Source organism: Prionailurus bengalensis, chromosome C1 (assembly GCF_016509475.1).
Source record: "Prionailurus bengalensis isolate Pbe53 chromosome C1, Fcat_Pben_1.1_paternal_pri, whole genome shotgun sequence".
NCBI classification, from domain to species: domain Eukaryota; kingdom Metazoa; phylum Chordata; class Mammalia; order Carnivora; family Felidae; genus Prionailurus; species Prionailurus bengalensis.
The window spans coordinates 2,256,148-2,267,190 of NC_057345.1; the positions used below are offsets into that span (position 1 = coordinate 2,256,148).

The window sequence follows — 11,043 nt, forward strand, 5'->3', positions numbered from 1 at the left end:
AGAGGGAGCTGGCTGGAGAGGGAGGGCAGGGAGGCCCAGGGAGGGAGTCGGCGTGCAGAGCTGGGGGGGAGGGACGAGGTGAAGGGTCCGCAGTGGAGGCCCTTGGACCAGTGTGAGCAAGGCACAAGGGCTCTGGTGAGGCGAGGCCTGGAAAGGGGGCATTTCAACCCCAAACACTCTAGGAAGCCCTTGAAGCAGTTTAGGAAGGGGCCCCGAGTGCCCATTGCCAGGACAGGCCGGTCTCCAGCCAGCCTGAGGCTCCAGGAACACCCCGCCCTGGGGGTGTCTGTCACCAGCCAGTGACCTGGGCCGGGCTGGGGTCCAAGTCCGAGGTCCTCGGGTGGGCATTCCAAGCTCGTGTGACCCCAACAAGACCCTGGGCGGCCCCAAGGTCTGGGTGAGCTTCCCGGGTCGGCAGCCCTCACGTGCACTGCCTCACATCTGGCTGGAGAGGGAAGCCAGGTCTCCGCCACCAGCTCGAGGCCTCTGCACTTTGCCCCAAGCGTCCTTCCTGCGATAAACGGGGACTGGGAGTATATCCTTTCCTGAGTCCTAGCAGTTGTGGGGATCGTCCAGCCTGAGGCCCGTGGGAGGTCCCTGTGCAGCGGGCGTTTAAGACAGCGTGGAACGCCTCTGCTGCTCAGCCAACCACTTGGGCAGCACTTCGTGAAGACCAGTAAGTAGAGATGCTTCCTAAAAATTCACACCGTCACAGGGCCTGCTAGGTCACAAGTAATTCTAACGTGTATTTCGCTATGCCTTCTGAAACTTTATTTTGTCCCCAGGGCTTAGTCTGCATTCCTTTTGTACCGCTAAGGTCATCCCCAACGGGCCTCAGCCCAACGCTTGGTCCTGCAGCACGTGAGCACAGCACAGTTTCCCCAGCTCCATGCTGTCTGTGCCGTCTCTGCAGGAGACACCTGCTTGCTTCCTGCAGCACCCCTCACCTGGGAGTAACCGTCTCTGGCCGGCTCGCCACCCCAGGAGGCCACGCGGTGGGAGCAGGGGTGGGGCCCCCAGGTGCACGCTTGGTTTCGTTCTGCATTTTGGTGGGAACATGATAGCAAGGCTCTTCTGCAGCTCAGGCCGATGCTTCTCCCAGAGGCCGGTACGTAGGACAGAGACTCCTGGCATCTGACGCAGTGGTTCCCCACTAACTCAGGTGCTGTGATCACTAGTTAATTCTGCAGTAACCCCAACTAGTTAGTTGTTTTCCCTGGCTGCCGTCAAAATGCCTTTATAAGCAACAATTTCAAGTTATTAAGTAGTTTGTTGATCAATAAACCACAAAATTATCCAGAGTCGGTGGTCACAGCTGCTAATGGTCACATTGGGCAGTGTCTCGGGTGGGTGTTGGAGGGGCTCGAAAAGCTTATAGGGCAACTCAGCGACCTACCTGCCCCGAATGATCTTTCACGTGAGATCCTTCCGTGCCTCACAGGACATTGTAATACGGTTAAATGTAGCTGCTGTCAGGACTGAGCTCCTGTTACTGGAGCACCCCGCCCCCGCTTATCGGCAGGGGGTTCCTTCCAAGACCCCCAGTGGATGCCTGAAGCAGAGGTGGTCCCGAACCGGCTACGTGCCAAGTTCTCTCCTGTACACGCACCTGTGATAAAGTTGAACCTCGCATCGGGCACAGGAAGGAACCAACAGTAAAGCAGAGCCGTCATGACAATGTGCCATCCCGCCCTCATGACAAATGCCCGTGTGCTGGGATGAAGGAGGTCGATGATGCGGGCAGGTGACACGGAGTTGGGCTACTTCCAACCTTCTGACCTTGCGTCACAGGGAGGACATTTGCTTCCGACCCTGCGGACGAGGGGGACCACCGCAGCTGAAGAACAGCCTCTGATGCTCAAGAAAATCCCAGTCTTCCTGAATCGCAGGCAGCCTCCCTCAGTCAGTCGTGGGGATCCCTCGTGGGTGTTCCTCACCTGCCCACCCGCTCTGTAACCGCACCGCACGGGGCGAGGACTGTGCTGAGCGCCGCCATCTCAGGAACCCCTCAGTCTACACGGAGGGGCCCTCTCCCTTCAAGGGCACAGCCTCAGCTCTCGACTCTCGGGCCTCACCTCTGCCCACAACCCAGGGAGCAGGCACGAAGGCTGACCCAGCCTTAATACAGGCGGGAAAGGACTCGTTTTCCCCACTCGACTCTCAAATATTGTAGACAAGCATGGAGTTTTAGGAACACGAGACTCTTTAAAAATACTTCCAAAATATATTTTATTTCTTAGTCGTATGTGTTTTGCAAAATTCCCAAGGTAAACATTAGCTTCATGTACAGAAATAGAAGGAGAGTTCTTTAAGAACTGGCACTGACTCAATCATGAGAATGATCAAATTTTGATAATGGAAAATAAACGCATGTGTTATCAAAACTAAAGAGCTTAAGTGAGCAGTTTTCTTTAGAAAGATCTCCCAGCCCCCTCAGGGGACTCAAGCCATCGTCCGCACACACGGACATCAGAAACCGCACGATCTCGGAGAACGTTCTGGGTCACACGTGTCCATGCTGCAGGTATCTGGCGTTCTGCACTAGGGCGTTCGTGGGTCAGCTTCAACGTGTGGTCAAGGACACGTTTTCTTGGGAGATAAGGTCGTGTGAATCCCAGAACTTGCTCAACTGTCAGACTACTACTGACTGTCAAATTCGTGTTTTATTCTCTACACTTCTGCACCATCATCATCATCTTCATCGTCTTTGGCTCTGAAATGCATCTTCCTGAATTCTCGTCTGCTCATTGAAGGACAAGACGAAGACGCCGGGGGAAGGTCCTTGGGGGAAGGAAACACTCCCTCAGCCACCGCCGGCCCACCGCACCTGTCGGCTCTTGGGCGAGGACTCGTCCCCCACCGGCTGACGTGGGGGACGCAAGGGTTAAACGGAAGAGGACGCCCCACAAGTGTGGGCAGTCGCTCCCCACCCGTGACCGTGCGGGGAGGCCCAGAGTCACCTGCCAGGCCCCCCCGCCCCCACCCCGAGGGCCGAGCGGGAAGGAGGCCTCCCAGAAGCAGCTGTGCCCTGGCAACCGCCTGCCGCTGAGGATGGGGAAGGGGCGCGCCCACTTAGTGACTGGTCCGTCTGCTCGTGGGGACCGGAGCCTGTCCCCGAGGCAGTGCCACGTGCAGGGAGTGCAGAGAGCCGGCCAAGCGCGCGCCCCGCGCGGGGGCAGCCACGGAGGCGCCAGTCTTACCTGCATGAGCTCCACGTTCCCGAAGAACCGGCCCACCGGCATCGGCTGGTTGCTGTCCTCGTCCAGAAAGACGCTGTCATCCGTCTGCAGTGCCGCCCCGCCCCGTGCGGGGCGGCTGCCGTGGGGGTCCTCTCCCGTGAGGGGTCCGTGTGCCGGCGGGGACGGGCCGTCTTCAGTCTCTGCGGGGCGAGTGTCGCCCACAGCGGTGCCATGCCCGAGGGGGCCGCCCGTGGCCGCCAGCTCTGTCGGGGCACCAGCTCCCCTTCCTGGAGGCGCCGTGGGCTCTTTGGCAAACCCCAGAGGGTCACTGTCACAGGGGCGCTCGGGTGGTATCTTGGGCAGAGCAGCACTATTGCTCTTGGGGACTCGTTTCTGTAATTCTGATTTCACAAGATGACCTTTGTCATACTTGAACTTCTTGGAAGTTCGCCTGTCGGCGGCTTTGTGTGATGAGGAAGTCTGTGGAGAGAAAAGTGTGTGAGAGAACCAGACACGTGCAGGAGGGTGAGGCGGACGGCGAGTCAGAAGGCCTCCGTCCTGGGGGCGAGCCCTCCTCACACCTTAAGCAAGAGACGTCGTTGCCACAACTTGCACGATGGGGTCACGTCACTGTCTCCCTTGGAGGGACACGATGTAAACTGGCGGTTGGGGAAGAATCTAGACACACACCCACCGGGGCCTTCTGCTTCCCGAGGCACCTTCGGAAGCACAAACCACCGTATCGTAGTTACAGCGCGGGACCCCGGGTCGCACACATCTCTGCTCGGACGGAAGCCGTTCTGTGGCCCCGAGCAGGTGCACAGCCAGGATTTACTAAATGGACTGCAGTCTTTAAAGCAGCGTAGGCCACTGAAACTCTACGCTAGTTGTTGGTGTAAAACCCAAGTCCCAACCAGACCCTGGAGCGCGGCCCGAGGCAGGTCGAGCTTACAGCAACTTCGTGGGCTAGGATCGCTCGGCACAGACAGAGGCAAACCTCTCTCCCGAAGCGGTCAGGGCTAAAGAAGCGTGGCGCCATGGCAGCCGAAACCACGCAATGGGCGGCAAGGAATGACCAGCAAAGGTGTGCGGTGAGTCGGAGTCTGAGATACCCCTGCCCGTGGACGGGCGAACGCTCCAAAAGCACGGCCCTGGGCTGGAGAGCGCACCTTCCTCTGAAAGCAGTTACACGGTTCTCTCCTCTGGGACAGAAGCACCACGACACTTTTCTAACACGACCTATCTCAGGGCGAACATTTCGCGTACAAATGGCCACACCGGTCGAGATCCGGCAGCTCTGTGTTACCGAGACTCACCTGACATACCGTCCTGGCAGACGTGGCGATGCTGGCTTCCCGAGCAGAGGCCAACCTGGCTGAGCGACGGCGGGCTCTCAGGCGCACCGAAGACCGCACTTCACCTGTGAGCTAGACCAGGACCCAAGGCGTCAGAAAACGCTCTTGTGAGACGCGAGCCCGGACACAGCGACTTCCTAACCGAAGAAAACCCTGTTGAGTCCTTCCCACCCCCCTCTTCACCTTTCTGCAAAGTCCCCTGTGGCCTTGTGCAAATTCAAACTAAACTGTCTTGGATTGAAGATGCAGACCTACTCTTTCCAACGGCCTCAGAAGCTTGGGGACAGTCTGTCCCCGTCGCCTTATACCTCCATTTGTAGGTTAACGGATACTAAGCTAGCTGCAAACGTTTAGAAGCAGCCTTCTCAGAAGGTTCTTGAACTTTTACATGGTATCTGAGTTCCTGATAAAAGGTGATATGGAAAAACAAAAAGGCATCCCCACCCCCATCGCTCCCTCCCCCAAATTACAGGTGGAAACAGTCCCAGTTCCATTGGTTTAAGGCAGTTGACTTTGGACTAATCTTAACATGGTCTGCCGCCATTTTACTCCGAATGCAAGAGTCTTCTAATGCAAGAAAAGAATTAACGAAAAAGTAAAACTTATAACCCACGGTACGTCTGGCAAAATGGAAAAGTTAGCATTGGCTCACCCCTGTTCACTAAACTACAGATTTATCTGAATTCCACGCTTTTTCTCTTTTTAAATAAATACTTGTTTTTGAGAGCGGTGTGCACACACGGAGGAGAGGCAGAGGGAAGACAGAAAACCCCAAGCAGACTCTGAGCCATCAGCACAGAACCCGATGTGGGCTTGAACTCACAAACCGTGAGGTCATGACCTGAGCTGAAATCAAGAGTTGTTCGCTTAACCGACTGAGCCACGCAGGCATCCCTCACCCATTTTTCCACTAATTCCTTATTCTGTTCTGGAATGGATACCAAGTGCACGTGGTGAGCAAGGGTGGGCCGGCATGCAGGTGGCAGGGCAGGGGCTGGGGGCCGAGGGGGCGGGGGAAGGAAGAGGAAACCAATCAAAACGGAGACCGCTAGTTTAGAAATCTGCAATGGCGTCCCACCCATCCCCATCTGCAGCCCTGGAGGTCTCCAGAGGCCCCGGAGGTGGCGGCTCACCCAGGCCGTGAGATACTGGATTGTCCCATACGGCATTCAGGATGGAAGGCAAAGGAAAGGCCGTGGCCTGTGCGCACAGCGGGGACGCGGCGCTCCAGGCCAGGTGAAGGGCCTGCCGGGTGGGTGCAGCAGGGTCTGGGCTCACAGCCACTTGTGGGGAGTCTGCAGCGGTTCCAGCACGCCCGTCCTCCCTGCCCTGCCCAGATGACCCCTGAAGTCCTCCTACCTCCCAGGAGGGAACGGCCGCCTTAGTCCCAGGCCACCAACTGTCCTCTCTTCCCCTACGAGTCCTGCTCCCGACACTCCCCCTTGTGACCGTGCTCGGTGCTGGTTGAGAGACACGACTGGCCTTGAGGATGGCTGCCGCTATCACCGAGTGCTGATGTAGCTAGCACGTGCTGTGCTTGGGGCCTGAACAGCCTCCTCTTTAAGAGGATGGCGGCTCCGGTGAGGGGCCTGTGTGAGGTTACACAGGGATGCGTGGCCTCAAAGTCCTCCTCGCCCTGCTTCATCACGCACGGCTCTCCCCGACATGAGCTCCAGGAGCCGCCCGCTCCCCAGGGACGGAACCGGGGAGCAGCAGTCCTGGCTCCACGCCGCCGAAGCGCTCAGGCCCTTCTGCGCAGCCGCGTGCTTCCCGATGCCTTCCAGCTTCACCTCTGAGGTGGGGGCTCCAGGCTCCCCAGGCGGGCTCCTTAACCTTCACTTCCGGGCCCCCTGCAGAGGCTATCTTGGCGGGTATAGGCCAACGCTCAGGAGCTGCCGTCACATCCGGCATGGCATCCGGCATGGCATCGCGCTGGCTTCGGGTTCGTCGCGGGTGGAGCCACCCCCCAGGCGCCAGCTCCCACACGGGATCCGGCAGTTTCTTCTGCCTTGGACAGCTGCTTTGCTTCCTGTCGTTGGTCTTCTGCCTTCCAAGCGAGTGGTTAAAAACTGGGATGTGACAGGCAACACTGTGGTTTCCCAAAAGGGCAGGACAAGACTGACTTCCAACGGGTCAGCACAAGGAACCCCGCTGACCCCCACAGAACTGGCAAGAAGTATGAAAACCATTTAAGACTTCTGGAAATGGTCCTGTGGCATGCAAAGGGTAAAAGAATGCTATTCAAGACCACCCACAAAATTCAGTGGTGTATGGACTCCAGACTGCCACCAGACCGCCACCACCAGGACGCTGGGCTCCCAGGCGCGAGGCGGGTCCAGGCCAGGAGAGGCAAGCCTTCCTCCAAGAGCTCAGGGGCAGAGGTGTCACACCAGTGAAGGCACTGACATTTCGCCCGGGGAGGGACAGACGTAAAACAGAGTTCCTAATCAGAATTCTTAATCTCTTCCCTACAGAACTGACTTCTTTTGCAAGGAGTGTGGATAAAGTTCATGCGTAAAGGGGCTCTCCAGAACACTAGAGGTTGTGGAGAAAGGCAGTTAGAAAGTGACATCAAGATAAACTTTAGGTCAGATAGTCTGCAGGTGACAACCAGGGAATAATGCAGCTGGAAGAGCCCTCCTGGGGTCAGCACAAACATCCAACACTGACCCCAGAAACTAGGCCTTCAAAGAAGCCACAGCTAGACTGGATTATGGGCAGAGCAATTTATGCCCCAGGCTATTGCTGAAAACAATTGAGCAATCAATAGGCATTTACTGGGAGCTTAACAGCTGGGTGTGGTCAGGGGAGGAGAGGAAGAGAGTCACCCCAGGGAGAATGCGGGCTGCCCGGCAGGCAGGGGCGCGTCCCAGCTGCCCAGGTGAGAGGGGAAAAGACTCCCATAGAAATCTACCCGGTCACCAAACAAAAAGCCTATAAACAATAATCCGTGGGGGTGGGGGTGGGAGACAGGTACCCAGAACTGCTGCACTATCTACTATGTCCAGGTTCAACAAGAAATGATGGCGCGTGCGAGAGGAAGGCAGATGTCTACAGCGGAACAAGAGCTGGCGATGTTCCAAGAACCTGTGATGGTGCCTGGGGTGCAGTTTACCAGAAAAAGCCTTCAAAGTGGCCATGATGAACATGTCCAAAGGCTAAAAGGAACCACAGTTAAGGAATAAAAAACTTGACAATGTTGCATCCAATACAGAATGATGACGATAAAAAGAAATTATGAAAAGGAACCAAAAGGAAATTCTGTAGTGAAAAAGTACAAGAACTGAAATAAACACTTCAGTGGAGGCAACTGGCAGAAGAAATAATAAGCAAACCCAAGGTCATGCAAGTCAAACGAGAGAGAAAAAAGAATGAAGAAAAGTGAAGAGTCTTCAAGAAACATGGGACTCAATCAAGGGCACCAACATATGTGTAATGGGAGTGCCAGGAAGGGGAGGGAAGGAGAGAAAAGATACACAGAGAAATAATGGCTGAAACTTCCCAGTTATTGAAAACAAAAACAAAAACAAAAAAACCAACCACCTTCACACACAGGAATGTCCAGGAACTAAACTCCCAATGAGAGAAATGGAAAGAGCTGTGTAAACAGACGGCACCGCTTAAAGGCTGAAAGCCTAAGACCAGAGAACTCTTGAAAGCGGCAGAGGAAACACTCACCAGGGGAGCCGGATAAACAAACACACCGCTAACTGAGCAGGGGCAATGGATATAGTCAAACATAGTCAAAGTTCTTCAAGAAGAAATGTGCCAACCAAGAACCCTGAATCTAGCAAAGCGATCAAAGCAAAAGAGACACTTCCGGATAAGCGGAGAGAATGCTGCCCGTGTTTCTTGCCAGAGGTACTGGGGGGAGCTCTGCAGGCTGACAGCAAGTGGCCCCGGACGGGAATTCAAGTTCACAGAAAGAGGGCGCCCTTTTTGCCGATGCTTACCGACAGCGTACGTGCACGGGTGCCTCCTTTCTTGGTGATTTATAAGCGGTTGTAGAAATAACATTATACAACCTAGACAGGAATGTGCTTTGGGGTGCCTGGGTGGCTCAGTCGGTTAAGCGTCCGACTTCAGCACAGGTCATGATCTCACACTCCGTGAGTTCGAGCCCCGCGTCGGCCTCTGTGCTGACAGCTCGGAGCCCGGAGCCTGCTTCAGATTCTGTGTCTCCCTCTCTCTCTGCCCCTCCCCTGCTCACGCTCTGTCTTTCTCTGTCTCAAAAAGAAATAAAAACATTAAAAAAAAAAAAAAGGAATGTGACTTATTTGCCAGTTACAGCACAAAGGACGGGGGTGGGGGCAGGACTGTTGGGGCAACGAGAGGACCACACATGGAGACACGATCAGAACAGGTCGTTGGGTTTCTAACGCTAATAGATATAACAGGTATCCCGACAGACCAAGAAAGTGGGTGAAGGGAATAAAGGTACATTTTTAGGTCTCACGACAAATCTGGAGCTTGTAGAGGCCGCTTTTAGGCAAACAGGCTGGAGCAACCGGGTGCAGAAAGGGCGCCAGCACCCACCTGTCTGAAAACAGACCCACGAGGCGACTCCGCCCCCGGAAATAGCCATAGGCCCCAACTGGCGAATGGGCTACTTACAACCGGCACAGGTCCCCAAAAAGGGAGAATCCCATTGGTGGCCACACCTCCGCATCTTCCCGCTTTCCCGCAGCCCCGCCCACTGCCTCCCAGCAGCCCCTCCTGCACTGCGCCCTTCCAGCTCCTGGGTTCCCCTTCCAGCTCCTGGGTTCGGCCTCAGGTGAATTTTCACGCCCAGGGCCACTGGCTTCCACGCCACTGCCGCCCCACATGTGGGGGCCCCTGACCGATCAGTCACCCCATTTACACACCACAAAGCCGATTCCACTAAGTTACAGTGCATACGGTGAAACCTAGAGCAACTGCTAGAAAGAAAACACAAATGCCCACCAGAAAACATTCATTTTCATCCATCTACACAAGGAACAAAGATAACAGACGTGCATAAAGAAAACGAAAGTAAAATGGCATGCGTGCATCCAACCAGATCAGTAACTTCAAATGTGGGCCAAAAGATTCCATCAAAAGAGAGGCCAGGCTGGTAACACAGCCCCCCCCACACCCCCCGCCCGGAAAAGGGCCCGCTCCTTGGGCACCGGGTGCTCTGTGTCCCGGTCCGTCGCCAGGTACGGAGTGCCAGGTCAGTCCTCTCCCCCTCTGCAGTGGCCTCCTCCCACCCCACTCTGCACTCGAAGTGACTGGGGCCAGGCTGAGGTCACATGCTGAAGCACAGAGGGCTTGGGTGGCGGCAGCAGTACTCAGGAGTCCAGACCAGTTCTGGACAGGGAGGCCCCCTTTCCTGGGATGTGGTCTGGTAGCCCCCTACCCTGAAGAGCGACCCAGTACCCCTCTCTCCAACTCGGGCAGTAATCTGGGAGCCCCCTACCCAGAACCTTGACCCAGGACCCGCCCCCCCCCCCTCCCACGGCCGTAATCTGGCAGCCTGCTACCCAGAAGGCTGACCCAGGACCTGCCCCCCCGCTCAGGGCCGTAAGCTGGGAGCCCCCCTACCCAGAAGCATGCCCCAGGACCCGCGCCCGCCTACGGGGCCGTAATGTGGGAGCCCCTACCTAGAAGCGTGACCCAGGACTCCCCCCGCCGCAGGGCTGTAATGTGGGAGCCCCCCCGCCACTACCCAAAAGCGTGACCCCAAACCCGCCCCCCACCCAGGGTCGTGATGTGGAAACCCTCCCGGACGTGGTCTCAGACCTCAGACCCGAGTGCGAGGGCAGGGAGTCCCGAGCAGAGGCAGCCCCCGGCCCAGGGCATACCGCGGCCTCCTCAACTCCCCAGACAATGGGTGGCGGGAACGCCAGCCTCATCGGCACGGCTCCCGCCCAGTCTCGGCGCCTCACCTTCCGGCTCCTCATGAGTGTGAGCGGCGCGCTGCCGCCCCCAGCACTGCCCGAACCCCCGCGTCCCGGCCTAACGCTTTTCAGAGGAGCAGCGACCCGGCGGCCCTCGGCCCGCGCCCGGCGTCTGACGGCACCAGAAGTTTGGCCAATCACAGCCCGGCATCCTCCGGCATGTGACCCAACAAAGTGGTCGCTGGGCGTAATGGGCGGGGCGGAGGCCATATTTGTGAGGGGCACCCTCGTGGCGGCCCCGCTTAAGCGGGGCGGCGGCCATGTTTGTGAGGGGCACCCCCTCCCCCCCAACCCCCGGAAGCCCGGCCACGTGTCTGGGGGGATGGCGGGAAGTGGTTGTTCACAAGAGGGCGGTCTCTTTCATCCTCGCCCCGGAGGTGGGCTCCTGCCCTGGCGTGTGAATGCCCGGCAAGGCTAGGGTGCGCCCGGCCTGGGGGCTGGCGAAGCCCTGGATCTCGGAGGTGGGCCGGCGAGGCCCTGCGTGGTTCTGCCCCTAAGCTGCCCGCAGGGACGCCCCCAGCCTCGAGCCTCTCCCCGGCGCCAGTGGAGCGCAGCTGGCCCTCGGACGGCCGTACCTCCCGGGGTTCA

At 57.3% G+C, this 11,043-nt stretch overlaps 1 protein-coding gene across 2 annotated transcripts; it reads right to left on the reverse strand.

Annotated features, from left to right (window-relative positions):
* Positions 1-2,212: 2,212 nt before the first annotated feature.
* Positions 2,213-10,580, reverse strand: CC1H1orf174 (chromosome C1 C1orf174 homolog). Of its 2 annotated transcripts, XM_043573621.1 has the most exons (5): positions 10,444-10,564; positions 4,496-4,606; positions 3,761-3,898; positions 3,201-3,659; positions 2,213-2,781 (listed from the first exon to the last, which is right to left on the reverse strand). In XM_043573621.1, the coding sequence occupies exons 1-5, from the start codon at positions 10,456-10,458 to the stop codon at positions 2,671-2,673; spliced, it is 834 nt and encodes a 277-aa protein (XP_043429556.1). In that variant the 5' UTR covers positions 10,459-10,564; the 3' UTR covers positions 2,213-2,670. The 2 variants fall into 2 exon arrangements, with proteins under 2 accessions (XP_043429556.1, XP_043429557.1); XM_043573622.1 differs by lacking the exon at positions 3,761-3,898 and having other exon boundaries at positions 10,444-10,580.
* Positions 10,581-11,043: the final 463 nt, after the last annotated feature.

What these genes read in the sequence shown, in the direction of transcription:
- CC1H1orf174 (XM_043573621.1), bottom strand. An exon ending in AACGACGTCTCTTGCTTAAG is followed by an intron (nt 3,660 to 3,760) that starts GTGTGAGGAGGG and finishes TTCTCTCCACAG; the next exon opens with ACTTCCTCATCACACAAAGC. An exon ending in GGAACGTGGAGCTCATGCAG is followed by an intron (nt 2,782 to 3,200) that starts GTAAGACTGGCG and finishes CCTTCCCCCAAG; the next exon opens with GACCTTCCCCCGGCGTCTTC.